This window comes from Madurella fahalii, assembly GCF_045866475.1.
Source record: "Madurella fahalii IFM 68171 DNA, scaffold_2, whole genome shotgun sequence".
In the NCBI taxonomy this organism is placed as follows: domain Eukaryota; kingdom Fungi; phylum Ascomycota; class Sordariomycetes; order Sordariales; genus Madurella; species Madurella fahalii.
The window spans coordinates 3948715-3963458 of NW_027263972.1; the positions used below are offsets into that span (position 1 = coordinate 3948715).

The 14744-nt window shown below is 54.5% G+C and overlaps 6 protein-coding genes across 6 annotated transcripts; 4 read left to right on the forward strand and 2 right to left on the reverse strand.

Annotated features, from left to right (window-relative positions):
* Positions 1-783: 783 nt before the first annotated feature.
* Positions 784-1618, reverse strand: MFIFM68171_03918 (Chitin-binding, domain 3; the record flags this gene model as incomplete). The annotated part of the gene is made up of 2 exons (XM_071059338.1): positions 784-900; positions 1109-1618. 2 exons carry the CDS (start codon positions 1616-1618, stop codon positions 784-786), a joined length of 627 nt encoding a protein of 208 aa, XP_070915439.1.
* Positions 1619-2439: 821 nt separating this feature from the next.
* MFIFM68171_03919 (Cellobiose dehydrogenase cytochrome domain-containing protein) lies at positions 2440-3157 on the reverse strand (the record flags this gene model as incomplete). The annotated part of the gene is made up of 2 exons (XM_071059339.1): positions 2440-2758; positions 2820-3157. The coding sequence occupies 2 exons, from the start codon at positions 3155-3157 to the stop codon at positions 2440-2442; spliced, it is 657 nt and encodes a 218-aa protein (XP_070915440.1).
* Positions 3158-5115: 1958 nt separating this feature from the next.
* MFIFM68171_03920 (uncharacterized protein) lies at positions 5116-5814 on the forward strand (the record flags this gene model as incomplete). The annotated part of the gene is made up of 1 exon (XM_071059340.1): positions 5116-5814. The coding sequence occupies one exon, from the start codon at positions 5116-5118 to the stop codon at positions 5812-5814; it is 699 nt and encodes a 232-aa protein (XP_070915441.1).
* A 908-nt stretch (positions 5815-6722) lies between these two features.
* MFIFM68171_03921 (uncharacterized protein) lies at positions 6723-9001 on the forward strand (the record flags this gene model as incomplete). The annotated part of the gene is made up of 5 exons (XM_071059341.1): positions 6723-7470; positions 7538-8077; positions 8179-8423; positions 8485-8813; positions 8881-9001. The coding sequence occupies 5 exons, from the start codon at positions 6723-6725 to the stop codon at positions 8999-9001; spliced, it is 1983 nt and encodes a 660-aa protein (XP_070915442.1).
* Positions 9002-11562: 2561 nt separating this feature from the next.
* Positions 11563-12459, forward strand: MFIFM68171_03922 (uncharacterized protein; the record flags this gene model as incomplete). Its single annotated transcript, XM_071059342.1, has 2 exons — positions 11563-11962; positions 12053-12459. The coding sequence occupies 2 exons, from the start codon at positions 11563-11565 to the stop codon at positions 12457-12459; spliced, it is 807 nt and encodes a 268-aa protein (XP_070915443.1).
* A 562-nt stretch (positions 12460-13021) lies between these two features.
* MFIFM68171_03923 (uncharacterized protein) lies at positions 13022-14449 on the forward strand (the record flags this gene model as incomplete). Its single annotated transcript, XM_071059343.1, has 3 exons — positions 13022-13870; positions 13942-14244; positions 14306-14449. 3 exons carry the CDS (start codon positions 13022-13024, stop codon positions 14447-14449), a joined length of 1296 nt encoding a protein of 431 aa, XP_070915444.1.
* Positions 14450-14744: the final 295 nt, after the last annotated feature.

A 14744-nucleotide genomic window follows, 5' to 3' on the forward strand; every position in this document is an offset into this window, starting at 1 on the left:
CCCCACCGGTGCCAGTATCCTTTCCAATACCAGAATCTTCGGCGTTCTCATCATTGAGTACATTATATCATCTTTACCGAGTCCTTCGTCGTCATTGCTCTCATATTTTCGGCCGCTCTCACAAGTCTTGGTGTCGATCATTTGCCCTTACGCAACGGATACCTGGACTGGGATCCCCGCGCTGCCAATGAATAGTGATAGTCTCCTCCATGTTCACGATTGTTTTCAGTCCTGGTTGTGACTACATTCTAGTCTGAGATCTCTTCCTTCTCCCTACGGCCTTGGGCCCGGGATCAAAGGCACCGATTTTGAAATCGGGAATCATTCTCTTATATCCTGTTGTAGTCCGAGCACTAGTTCCCATATCTCTGGTTCTGAATCCGAACCCTCGAGCCACGGTTCACGACTATCCGAAAAGTTAGCAGCTGCTCGGGCGGGCATGCGAGTACGTATATTCTAATCGGAAAACACTGCATTGCTTGAAGAGCTTGTGTTTCACAACACCTCTTATTGGTAAATCCGGACCGGTAGCCTAGCCATTCACTCCTCCGCCTGGACCTCTTCGCTTTGGATCCAGCCTCGCGCAACCAAGAGCGAGGGAGTAAATAACAGGCGCACAAGGGTCTCTTGAAGGAAACATGTGCGCGGCACTTGTCGGTTCAACCTGTTGCTTCCATTCAATTTTATACTGCCGTGGCTCCTCCTGATACGATACATTTGCCCCCAATCGCTGTTCTGGTTGTACCAGCAGATCGCGCGCCTTCCCTCGAATTCACTTTCAAATCAGGCCCACGACCGGCCTCTCATCCGGCGTGCCGGTGCTTCCGTAGCAGCAGGAATGGTGAAGTCGATGCATGACTCGTACGTCTGGCCCTGGCCGAACCAATACCATTGAATGACCTGTTCCAACCCAGACCGATTAGCAACATAATCTCCTCTTATGGTGCCTTATCCCAAGCTTGAAAAAGAAAGAAAAAAGAAAGAAAAGAAAACTAAAAGAGAGGGTAGTGAAACAACGTAGGAGGATACCCCGATGCAGGAAAGGAAAAAAAAAGAAAAAAGAAAGGGAAACAGATAACGGAAACAGAAACAAAACCAAGCAACTTACACAAGCCCCCGGCTCGGTGCACTTGCCCTCCAGCTCGGGCACCGTGACGCTAAACTTTGTCTGGTCGGCGGGCGGGTTGGCGGAAGCAGCGTAGTTCTCGGCCCAGGCCTTGAGGGGGGTGCCGATGACCGTGTTGGAAGCCGTATCAACGACGCTGACGTTGGCGTGGCCCCTGTGGGGGATGCGGATGAAGACTTCCATGTCGACGACGTCGCCGGGCTTGTAGCTCTGTACGTTGGCCTCGTTGTCGCCGAACTGGTACCCCTTGCAGAGCCAGAGGTTGCATTTCGCGGCGTCGTAGCCGTCCGTCAGGCCGCGCGGGTTGGCGCGCAGGAGCGCCTCGGGGTACGACGTGGCGTCGTCCGTGTAGAACCGGACCATGGTCCTGCCGCATGCCGCTTCCGTGGCGGTCCCCGGCTGCCGCGTCGCCGGCGTCCGTACCAGCCCGTGGGCCGACGCCTGCGCGGCGAGCCCGGCGACCGCGAGCAAGGAAGCTGGACTGAAGTGCATTGTCGGGCTAAACTCCGAGGAGATTAGAGGGTTGCGCTAGAAAAAGGTTTAGGTCACTGTCGAACCACGCCGTGTAGAGCCGACTCTGCGCACCCATTTCGGGTCCCGAGCTGCCTTTTAAGCACTTACCCTACCTACATATGCGCGCTTTCAAAAAGCAGTACCAACACGGCAGACGGCAGTGCGGCATCTAACCGCTCCGGCTGGTTTTGCCTAATGAGGCCCTCCGTAGACAAAGGGGAGGGTCATAGCGGCCAATAGGAGCCCCTTGCTGTATAAGACTTGATCTGGCTGGATGTGTCGTTTAATTACCGAGCCTTCGGCAAAACCGCTTGGCTGCTAGGAAGAGGCTCAAAGCCGCTATTTGGACCAGACACAAGCTAAAGTAAGGGAACCCTGAACTGTGCGGGGAAGCAGAGGGATGTCCAATAATAGCATTAATGACGAAGGACGACATCTCAATGATTACTGATAGTGTAGTAAACCTTGACCATTGATTCGATGGGGGGCCGAGACGCTAACGGCTTGACGTTGCGTCTGTCAGGACATCCCATACCGAAACCGAGACACGACACGGGTACGGCGTCTTTAAGAGACTGGGTCTACGTAGGTCTCTTCCTTTCTTTGGCGGGTGCAGGGGAAATCCAGGCACTTTGAAGAGTGGTACAAACTTCGCGCAACAATGAGTTCGAGTAGTAGCTTAATAAGACGTTGAATTTTCCATACATCGGAACATCATGTCTCATAAGTCGATCTCATTTACAGTCTCATGTGCTCTAGGCCCAAGCTTAACTTCAAGGTCCAACATTGGATGCTCCAAATCAAGACTCCGGTGCCTCAGAGGCTCGCTGAACCAGTTCGGTAAAGTTGGCGAGCTTGGCATTGCTCAGGTCGTGCGACCACTTGCCCCTCGTGTTGTGGATGCTGAAGCGGCTGGCATTGTTGGCAGGCTCGGTGGGGGGGGCAGCGCTCTGGGCGTAGGCAAAAGGGACGGCCGTGCTAGACGGGTCGAGGTTGGTGTTGCCCCACGAGCTGACTCCCTTGGCAAGCACATTCAGCGTCCAGTGAGTGCTGTTGGCCGTCGAGCCGGGAAGTACTGTGTACGTGGCGCCGGTGTAAGGGGTGGGGTAAGTGCGGGCGCTGGGTTTACAAAGGTTAGTAGGGGACACTGATGACTCTCAGCCCCGGTATGGGTTCTTACCTTGCCCTCCGGCTCGATGCCACAGTGGTCTCACCGTTGGCCCAACCCACGAGAAGCGGGTTGTTCACCATGACACCACCCCAAGCAATACCCGCCCACCCGACGGTCCTCGGAGCAACAATCTGCACCAAGATGTCAAAGCTGCCGGCGGTCGCCGTGTCAGGTATGGCGATGCGGTACGAGATCCCTTCGGGGCTCGTGTACTCGGAGTAGCAAATGGTGGTCGCGGGGTCGCAGTACTTGGCAGCTGCCGAGCCGGTTCCTCCCTGGGGAACGGGGTTGCCAAGGGCAGCATTCCCCAAAACAAGCACCGTTGTGGCAACCTGGAGAAGACCCATTGTGGGACAGCGTGCAGCTAGTTATCAAGTATTGGTGAGGAGAAAGAGACGAGGGGCCCGTTGCAGAGTTGACGGAAGGATCTCCATCTCGCCATCCCCATCGGGGAGCGTCGAGCGAGATATAGAAGCAAGAAGTTGTCGTGATTGTGAATGCGAACGTGTTTTACCCGGCAACACCGATGGTCCGGCTGTTCTTTTGAAGACCCTCTTGGGGTTGATTGCCCTACTGCTATTGTAGGTAGTCCCGGAGCGGCTGAAAGCCCAAGCTCGCTTCCTAAGCCATGGCAATTAGTAATTGAGCGTTTCTTAGTGGTTCCGGCCCTGTAGGAGGCGATTGTCCGGAAAACCGAGGCCCATTTAATTATACGAGCCGTTACAGTCCGAAAGAGCCCATGGGTGTTTTTTCGGGCCCATTGGGCAGATACAGCAATCCCATGAAAGCTTTCTTATCGGCGAGACAGGGTTGTCTTGCCCTGGCCTGGCTGTCTATCAACCTGCTTGCCATCGTCCGGCGAACTGGAAACGGCGTTTGTGCAGATGTTGTGTACACCTAAGTGCTGAACTACCGTGTTATGCAAGGGGTCGGCAAAGGGCCCGAGAAGCGGGGTGCGAAGATTAATATACGCCCGCAATATATTTGAAGCTTAAATTACCCCCAAAGACCCCATCCAGCCTTGAGTGAGGGTCTAGGCTAAAGCCGGCGGACCCCATTTCCGTGACCGTCCTTTAGTCATTCTCGGATGAAAACCCGAAGCGCACAACTTAGCTGAACACCCAATGAGCACCCACATTCCGGAAAGCTTGCAGCAAATCAGTGCGGCTTAAAGTGCTAAATGGATGCGCTGCGCGCATTCCAACAGTTTTGGAAAATGACCGACACCCACTTTTGGTAGACGCTTCGGACATCTCAGCATCACTCCCAGAGACACTTGGGTCTTCTTTTGCAGTATATATACATATAATACCTTATCTAATGCACTCACTTTTCACCTAGCGGCAATTGCTGTAATCAGATACCGCTACGGCAGGTTTGGCAAGGCCAAACCTTCCGCAGGTCACGTAGGGTAGCCCCGGCGTGTAGGAGTCAGGGCAGGGGACGTGTTTCTAGCGAGCCTCTCGCTGAATCTAACAATCATCTCATATCAGTTAGTAATTTCTTTCCCTTTCTCCTCAACTCGTAGATCTTCCCCCAGGACGCATCGAGAATAAGGCGCTCTTCCCCCTTAAATACCTAGCAACCCTGCTCCGACTCAGTTAAAGTTTTATTCTCACAAGGTACCGTATCTCCTGAAGTCACTCGGGGTTTTCACCTATGAACTAGCAAACTGAAATAATACGAAAGATAGTTATTGTAATGTAATGCGGTGTTCCTGCTCGGTAGCGCGAGTTGTAAAGCCGGGGGCTTAACGATAATCACCGACCTGCGACTTCCGGCTGAAAGGTTGCCTGTCTTACAGGCGCCGGTGCACGGTTGACTCCTCTAACTGCGAGGCGAGGGGCAAAATGCAACTGGGAATCAAGTTACTACTTAACTACTAGTTACCCTCAACTACATCGAACTGGGATCTTCTATATGCGCGAGGCTTTCGGGCTAGGACCGGCAATCCTGGGAAAAGCTTTCTAGGTACCTTAGTAACTACGGTATTGCTTCCGACATGATTAGGGCTTTGTTCAGCAGCGGGACGGGACTAGCTGCAACGGAGCAGCGGAAGCAATGAGTTCGGTATAACCCACTTTACTCGAGCTTGGAAATGGCCTGAGACATCCTAAAGGCAGAAGAAACATGACTCTGTTCTTCATATCGCTTGCCAAGCCCTGGGTCTGTCACGTGGAATGCCGAGGCCCTCGGCTCCCGTAAGTACCTTGCTCACGTTATAATCCACTGCAATGGCAGACACTGCACGAACTTTTCCTCGAGAGCAACGCCTCCCTCTTGATATCCGACCATTGAAAACAACATGTCCTTAACCGACGGAGCACGGGCAGATTCGGCCGTGCTGGCCGCATCGGTCGGCGCCGCCATTCTCTACGGCGCCAGAGTGCGGTCGCCTCCAAGCCGCCTGCGCATGATGGTGAAGACCAGCTCGACGGCATTGCTCTCGGCTGTGGCAGCCATGCGCGACGGCCCGCTGCTCCTGGTGGGCGCTCTTGCTTTGGGGTCGCTTGGCGACGCTTTCCTGGCGTGGGACGATGAAACTTCGTTTCTCTGCGGTCTCGGCAGCTTCTTGGTCGCGCACATCCTTTACATCGCCCTCTTCATCAAGAGCGGTGCTGCTGGAGAGGCACAGCATCAAATTTTACTGGACGGCAGTTGGCGCACTCTTGTGGCTGGAACTTTGGCGTTGCTGGTGCCTATCATGATCTTCTTGTTGATGCCAAGAATCGGCCGCGCGCTTCGCCCACCTGTCGTTGTCTATTCCCTCACCATCTTTATCATGGCTGTCGCGGCCCTGACCTTAGAGAGCAGCCAAGTCGTTACTGGAGCGCTGATGTTTACAAGCTCCGATTCAATATTGGCAGCCGAGAGGTTCCTCGTGTCGCCGGCGTCGTCGCATCGGGCTTGGATGCAGCACGCCGTCTGGGTTTTTTATTATTCAGGCCAACTGCTGATCGCCCTGGGCCTTCTGTCGCTCGGACCGGCTACATCATATGCATGAGGAACCATAGATACGGTACACCGAGGCCGTAGTACTCGAGTCTTGCGCCACGGTCATGGTCAGATATCGCATCTGTCAACCGTCGGGGAAGCACCGGAATGATGCATGTTATATGAGTCGAGGGAGGGATTGGCGCTATGCGTTCAGTGTACATACTATCTCATAGGATATTAGTAATGGTGCGCCTAAAGCAATACACAATGCAAGCGCATAACCGCCTAAATCTATGTATCTAAATCCGCCGAAACCTAGCCACCCGAGAGCCCGTTCCCGGTGTGATGCTATGATGTCAATCGTGTGTTGCACAACATGACGGTTGAAGTTGGCGGCGTGCGTCATTGGTGTCTGCGTCCGCAAATCAGCTTCCTGGCTAAGAGGCTTTGGGGGGCCCCAGGCGACGATCGGGGGCGAAACCCCACATCGGGCGTGTACGTCGATTACTTCCCTCTTGCCCTTCGCCTTTTTGCGTATTTGTACGGTTTCATGTCTGAAGTATCTGTACAACAAGTAGGAAATGCATCAGTATGGAAAGAGCTCTGAGTACCGGGAGACTGTCATGTTAAATAGAGCAGATATCCAAACAAGCCATTGCTGACAATGCCTGGGTCGGGCATCTTATCGACAAATGCATGCCGCTGTAAAGGCTGCGGTACAGGTGGATGACGCTTGATGTTACTAGTAGATACGAACGGGTATGGAACAGGCGACATGTCGATCATGGGAGGCGAGGTGCTTACATAGGTAAGGTAGGCTTGTGCCACAATGCATGTCGTCAAACGAAACCGTCACCGAGATAAGGAGTGTATTTCGCATGTTTATATAATCCACCATCCACCTATTTTAGACAGCATAATGCTTCTGTTTGTGGTTCTCGAACCTGGCTTTGATCCATCCGATAATTCGTCGTGATGTCCGAGTCCGGACCGCAGCCCATCCAGGGTGCGCCCAAGGGCCGCCGCCATTCCCTCCTCTCCGACCTTCTTCCAGAGAGCCTTCCATTGCCCTCCTCCTTCGTCGCTACCTCGCCGATTGTTCGGGAGATACTAACCAGAGACATTGCCGATTGCTCCTCCGATGAAGAGGCAGACACCGATCTCTCGTCAGATACTGAGTCGGTGTCTGAGCGTGTCCCTGCGGATGCAAAGCTCGCTTTCCATCCGAATGGCGTCGCGTACGGATGCGGATTTTCCGCCGTCTCCATCCAGGGCCTGGATCGGCCGGTCCCGAATCCACGCGAGGTTGAAGAATCGCTGCAGGCAGAGTTAAGTCTGCTGCGTGACAACGACATTCTCCCAACCAAACGTGTTGGGGCGCGCCGGAGCAACGTGCTATCGCGACTCTACCGCCGGATATTCAGCACTAGGATTCCGGACCACGAAGTCCCCATCTTCCCGGAACCCGCAACCGAAGCGACCCCCCTCCTTCCCGAAGAAACGGACGAAGATCTGCAAACCCCTCCTCCCAACGAAGTATACGAACGGTTCGAAGAAGCAGTTGCAGCCCACTGCATCAAGACCACCTGGCAACGAGAGTCTATGACTCTGATCCAATACTCGGCGCCGCTGATTGCCACATTCCTGCTGCACTACTCGGTCACTATTGGCAGCGTTCTTACCGTTGGCCGGCTGGGCATGATCGAGCTGGCTGCGGTCAACTGTAGGTGGCCCCCCCAAGACATGGCAACCAAACCGTTGTCTCGGCTGACGATGCCCAATCTTCGCAGTGGCTACCATGACGGCAAGCATCACATGCTACGTTCCTGTCCAAGGCCTATCCACCTGCCTGGACACTCTGTGCGCCCAGGCGTATGGCTCCGGTCACAAGCATCTCGTCGGGCTGCAAGCCCAGCGCATGACATGGATTCTCTGGATCCTGATGGTGCCGGTCGCGGTCCTCTGGTGGTTCTCGGAGCCGGTGCTCGCCTCCCTCGTCCCCAGCGCCGAGACGGCGTCACTTGCCGCACTCTTTCTGCGTGTCTTGATCTTGGGCATGCCCGGCGTTGCCGCTCTGGAGTCCGGCAAGCGCTTTGTGCAGTCTCAGGGCTTGTTCCACGCGACGACTTACGCCTTGCTCATCGGAGCGCCACTGAGCTTCCTGCAGAACTGGCTCTTTGTGTTCAAGCTTGGCTGGGGCTTCGCAGGTGCAGCTGCGGCTATGGCGATCACTCAGAATCTACTGCCTCTGCTTCTAGTACTCTATGTATGCCTGTCCGAGGGCTCGCAGTGTTGGAACGGCTTCAGCCGCAAGGCTTTTAGCAATTGGGGTATGTTAATCTCCCCCCGACCATTCTTTTCGCCGGTTGCCTCTCCCCGATGGTGGTGTCAAGTAAACATCTAAGCACCGATTAACGTCCGTCATCCATAGGCCCGATGATCAAGCTAGCATTACCGGGAATGATCATGATCGAGGCTCAATTCTCAGTCCTAGAGATCCTAACGATTGCCGCCGGTCAATTTGGCAACGCGCAACTCGCGGCGCAGAGTGTGCTCGTCACGGTGACATCAACGTCGTTCAATATCCCTTTTCCGTTGGCAATCGCCACCTCCACAAGGGTTGCTAACCTCATCGGAGCTCATCTGAGTGATGCTGCTCGAGTGACCGCCAAAGTGGTACGCAATATCCGAGAGTTTCTACTTATGTTGGGAAAGCTCCCGTTGACACAGTCCATAGGCCATCGTGGCCGCATGCATCGTAGGCTGCTTCAACCTCACCATCCTCGCTACTCTCCGCACCCAGATACCACGGGTGTTTACCGAAGACGCTGCAGTTATCGATGTCGCCTCGCAGGTCATCCTGGTGTGTGCTGTCATGCAACTATTTGACTCCCTGGCCGCTGTGTCGCATGGCATCCTTCGCGGGGTTGGCCGGCAGGCCATTGGGGGCTATGCGAATTTGTTCTCTTACTACTTAGTGGCGCTTCCGATCTCATTGTCGACCGCATTCGCTCTGGACTGGAAACTGAGCGGCCTTTGGGCGGGACTTACCGCCGGCCTCGCAGTGTGAGTTCTTATCCTGGGGCCAGGTAGACCATTGGTGGGAGACTCTACGCTAATCAGAAAGATCTAGTGTCACCGGATTGGAACTAACATACCTGTATAATTCTGACTGGGAGAGCGCTGTTGCACAAGCAGAGGCGCGACTCCGTTCAGAGGACGTTGCTGCTGAAGCCAAGTTAACCTTGCCATGAGTGTGCGACCGAGGTCCTATGCCTTTGAATGCACTGTGGGATTTTGGATGCAATGTTGTCCTGGAGAGCATATCGAATATCCGGTAACTCGGCTATGGTGTATACTCGAGAGAAAAACATACGAAACATGCAAATGCGTCATTCCTGATAGGAGAATGTGTGTGGTAAACTGAATTAGGTTGTGGATATGGAAAAGAAAAGAAAGGTCTTTCGGCTCAGGTTGCTAGGAGAATAAGAAGTACCATGATCACGAAAAGAATACCATTAGCCTGGTATTGAATGCGCGCTTGTCGGGGCTGTCGTCTGGGTGGTTCAGATGTTCTCTGCGGATGGCAGGATCGGCCAAAGCTTTCGTGATCACCTTAGTGTTAGCCGATATTGGGAACAGCATATGGGGATGAATTGCGCCCCCTAAAAGGCAATATCAACATGGTTCGAACTTAGAGAAGGACGAAGCTTGAATAAGGTACCAACGAAACGGTACGGCGCTCAATGTTACCGTCCTACTCTGTAGGGGCACATCAGGCCCCGCGGTATATATACAACTACTTCATTGTGGGTGATAACGATCTTTCCCGCCCGTTACCTTATTTTCCGAGCTCTCCTTTCGAAGCTACCGACTGTGCCAAGTGACCCAGCTGCAATGATGTGTAGCCAACCATCACTACCCTTGCTTCCTCGCCATCTGTGACTACCTGGAGTTTGCCTTTCTAAACGGCGTGTCAAATGCTCGCTTTCATATTGCATCTCCTCATCAACCTCTACCCTGTCGCCATGGATGAGTCTGCTGTAGCCCCGTTGAACTTGGGGAAATGGCGGGCTCAAGCTAGATGTCACGGGGGTTCCATAAGTGGCGCGATTTGTCGGGATAAGTCCTTGGGCTTCTGTTTGGGTGGGTGGAGAACTCCAAAAATTTTCTCGCAATCTTGGAGAAGAGCAATCGAACTATTCGTTGCCACGACCAGACGACCCATACAGTACATGGGGAAAGATGTCACAACATCGGTACCTTAGTCACGGCCCTATGGAAGAGGGCGGCATGTCCATCATCTCCCACTCATACCCTCTTTCCAGCTGTCGTATGCAGCACATCTGGACCCGAGAACCGGTGTCCTGGAAGTTGGCACGATCAAAGATCCGCCAAAACCTGCGGAGACCCGCATACGAGAGTGGGCCCGATCACAACCCTCCGGGCTGTGACAAGTGTCAGTCCCCACCGTCCACACTCGACCAGCGGTCTCCATGGCTGCTAATCCGGTAGTCCATTTTGGGTAAATAATGCTTTTCCTTTTCTTTTCGTTTCAATTTTCCCTCGTATACTATCGGATGTATGATGCAAATACATTGAGAGAGTTGAACCTTGTTGGATTAGAGCACCCACGCAACCTCAGATTTGGAGGCGCACCCACACGAGATACAATAAAAATTAGTACTTGGCGGGCAGGTGAATAGCGGCAAGGCTCTTTCAAAAATCTACGGATTGGGCAATGGGCCGGATATTGAGTCATTACAGTATGTGCTCTCTGTTCCTTCTTCAAGGGGGGGAGGGGTGGGATGTGGAAGAGCCAAGATCCCGATGCGGGACCGCTCCATCCAATGCTGAGTGCCCATCTTATCTGATCCGTTCGAGTTGCCGATCTCGGAACATTTCGAGGCATCCACCCCCTGCAAACCCAACGGCGGACACAACGGATCTGATAACTCTAAAAGGAGGATCAGAGTGGGGATGAAAGGGAAAATTCGGCATGCCAAGGGTGTCACACCCACCATCACACCCACAATCACACCCAACTTCAACACGGATTATTAAGCCCTGCAGGGACTTGGCGGCTGAGGAGTGGAACCCGCTGCCAAAGGGAAGAAAAAATGGAAAAACGAAAAGACCCTCGGGCCCCGTAATTGGGGTTGGGGTTGGAAGGTGGCCAAGATGGCCGAGGCATCGACATCGAATTGCAACCGAGTCGGCGGCAAGGGTCAGTTATCAGCCATGCACGTTTATTGCAGCAGCGCCAATATTCGCAGTTGCCCCCAAAAGAGGGGTCGGATGGACCAGACGGAAACAGCCCAAATAGGCGAACGGGATAACGCCCCGTCCACTCAGGCGAGACTGGCTCGACCCTTTCATCTGCCTGGGAAGGGCACCAAGCATGCCCGGAGGCAAGTACCCGGACGGAGGACGGGAGCATGTGGTCGCTTACTGCTGTCGGTTGTCCCGCACCCCTTCCTTCGTCGGGAGCTGGAACTCGCTTGGAGTCAAGGATGAGCCCTGCCTGGGCATGTATTAGCAGTTCTTCGTTCAAGCCTCCGTTCGGAAACCAACCCCTGGCGAGAACCAGAGAACGGCGGGTTGCACGCATTCAAAGACGACCGAAATCTCGCCTTGGTTATAACCATTCGTATCTGAATCTGGCATGCCATATCTCACTCGTCCTCCCTAAAGCTCCCCGGCCGAAGTACCCGCGCAGTGATTAGATAGGTTAATCCGCGTTCGTTCGACAATCCTTACGAACCTTTAATCCTGCCCGCCCTCGAGTTTCGCATTCGGTTGGAAAATCGTCAACATGGTCCACGCCGTGCTGCCCGCCCTAATCCCGGACATCCGGAAGATCTACGATGTCTACTTCGCGGCCTTTGGCAACGACCGCATGGGCGACATCATGATCAAGATCCTGTTCCCCAACGGCGTCGACTCGGACGAGTTCCGGGCGGCGCACGCGGCCGGCACGCTGAGCTGGTGGCACCAGAGCGACTCGCAGTACACGTACAAGTGCGTCGACATGGACACGGGCGACATCATCGGTATGGGCCTGCTCGACGTCTACGTCAAGCCCCGCTCCCAGGAGGAGCGCAAGAACGGCGGCGTGCCCTGGCTGGAGGGCGAGCAGCGGACGCGCGCCGAGAAGGTGCTCAACCCGCTGTGGGAGATGCGCGAGAAGCTGTTCGGCGGCCAGCCGTATATCTGTGAGAACCCTCCCCCCCTTCTCTGTGCTTGATCTTCCGAATAAGTAAATCCCGATGGCTAATCCCGCCGTGCTTTTTGTGACAATTTAGATGCCCACGTCATTGGGGTGCTTCCCGAACATCAAGGCAAGAAGGCGGGTGCTGTGATGGCCTCGTTTGGCATCGACCTTTGCAACCGCACCGGCCTGCCCGTGTATTTTGAGGCGTCACCGACGTCGGTTGGGCTGTATGAGAAGATGGGCTACGAGAGGTTGATGGAGACCATCGTTCACAAGGCCGAGCTACTGGACACCGATGAAGATGTCTCGGTGCCGCTCATGGTGCGCATGCCAAAGATTGCTGGCGGGATGAGCTTCTACGAGTGGAAAGCGAAAGGATACCCCCGCTTCGCCCAGCCCGCCGCTCCAAAAGCAAACGCAGCATATCAGCTCCCAAGCTGGGGCAAGCTGATTAGACTTATCCTGGCCAAACTGGGCTTACAAAAATTTTTAGCTTAGATGCTGATTTTCGTTGTTTTTTGGGGGTCTCTGTATGTCTAGTATTTAATTAATCTTGATGCCTACGTATGGAAATGGTCGGCTGTCGTTTGCCAGCTGTGTGAACCTCGGAACCCTACAAAGACTGGAATGATTGGACCAGGAACTTCTGGGAAAGAATCCGAGATTTGCCGAGACCGGTCTCGTTAAAATTCTCCAAAAAAAGATAATCAGATCATCGAGACAAGCGGCGATTGCATGGGTCCGGCGCGTGACAGGGTATCCTTGGCAGACTCGGGTGCTTCCCACACCCCCCTCCCGGTTTGGGAACCTCCGGTGGTACCATTTGATTATGTGGGGGGTTGACCCAAGCCAGGGCCGAGATGCTCGCCCCGGTCCCCGGTGCTGGTGTGTGTTGCTGATTGCTCTCTAGACCGTCCCTAGAACGATTCGGTTGCCTGCGTCCATTTTGGGCTTTGAGCCACCCCGTGCTAATGGGCAATCGAGGACCGCCGGAATTGACCAACTCCCTTCTCGCGTCCGCGGTACCTCTTGAGCTCTCGCTAACAAGCAAGCCGCAAGTATGGCCCTAAGGCGCGTCAGAAAAGCACTTCTCTTCACTCGGCTAGTCGGGTACGCCCTTCGGGTCTACCTTTCCTTCCTCCGCCGCGCCGTATCAGCCAAGTTGGCCGCCTTAACTGCCGGTACGCCGAGCCCGCCTGCGGACCCGTCAGATGTCAAAAACATCGTCGTCGTTGGTGCTGCTTTCGCCGGCTACTTCGCCGCCCGCATTCTCGCCACGTCGTTGCCCAGGGATGGCAGGTACCGGGTCGTAGTGGTAGAACCCAACAGCCACTTCAACTTCACATGGGTGCTGCCGCGCTTCTGCGTCGTCGAGGGCCATGAGCACAAGGCTTTTATCCCGTATACCCCAAGATTCTTTGCTCAAGGTCCTGAGGGCATGGTTCGGTGGGTCCGAGACCGCGTCGTTTCCGTGCGAAAGCAGAGCGTGGTCCTACGCAGCGGCGAGGAGATCCCTTACGAATTCCTCATCATCGCCACGGGATCTACAGTAGCCGATGGGTTACCGTCCCGTGTCGGTGTGGAAGATAGGGACGGGGGCATTGAACTGCTGAAGGCTATGCAGATTCGCATCAAGAACGCCGAACGGGTTGTGGTTGCGGGCGGCGGTGCCGCTGGTGTGGAACTCGCCACGGACGCGAAAAATCAGTATCCGAATAAGTCAATTACCTTGGTGCACTCGCGGCAAGAAGTCATGCATCGCTTTGGGCCAGGCCTACAAAAAGCGGCTATGGATGCCCTGCAAACCCTGGGCGTCGACGTGATACTCGGCGAAAGAGCGGATGCGGAGAGCGCCGACGGCAAGTTCATCACTCTCAGCTCTGGGAAAAAGATTGAGTGTGATTGTTTCGTACGACTCTCCACCTCTATCTCCGTAAAGTTCACTGGATATGGACGACGCTGACATGCAATGCTGGGCAGATAAACTGCACAGGGCAAAAGCCCGCATCGGGGCTCATCGCAGATCTCGCACCCAATGCCACCTCCCCGTCCGGACATATCCGAGTCAAGCCAACCCTTCAAATCGATGACGACTCACTTCCCAACGTCTTTGTTTGCGGCGATGTTGCCGACACGAAGGCGCCTAACCCTAACTCCCGGATTGCCGCACGCCAAGCTGAAATCGCTGCGGATAACGTGGTCCTGGCCGTGAGGGGAAAGAAGCCGAGTCACACATACAGGCCGCAGTGGGGCGACGGTGTGATCAAGTTGACGCTGGGACTGGTGAGTACCTTAGACAGTGCTTGCTCACGGGCGACCCTAAGCTGATCGTGAAAATGCGTAGGACCGGTCTATCACCCATTTCTGGGACGGCAAAGGGGAGCTTCTCTTTCCTGGGAAGGAAACCGATCTCGCCTTGATGTGTGACGGGGCTTGGACCGCTGTCGCTGCAAAACCATTCCAGGACACCGGTGTGTACTCTGGGTGATGGAACAGAGCTCGTGATGCTGCTTCTGTGGCGGAGGCTGCGCGGTTGGGTTCTCCTATGGATTTATAGACTCGGAATCGGCGTTTGTGCAGTGTCTTTAACAATAGATGAGAAAAAAGTAAGGCTACTAGCTTCAAGCATGATCCTCTCGTCCTTAGCCCTTGGCGCATCTGCAGGTTTTCACTTGCCGAAGCCATCGTCCACAAGACGGGCCGCAAACAGGAATCGAGCTTATGAGCCCCTAAGTTTAGTCGCTGAGCTAAGAGCTGAGAAGAACTGTAGATAGGATCTCCGT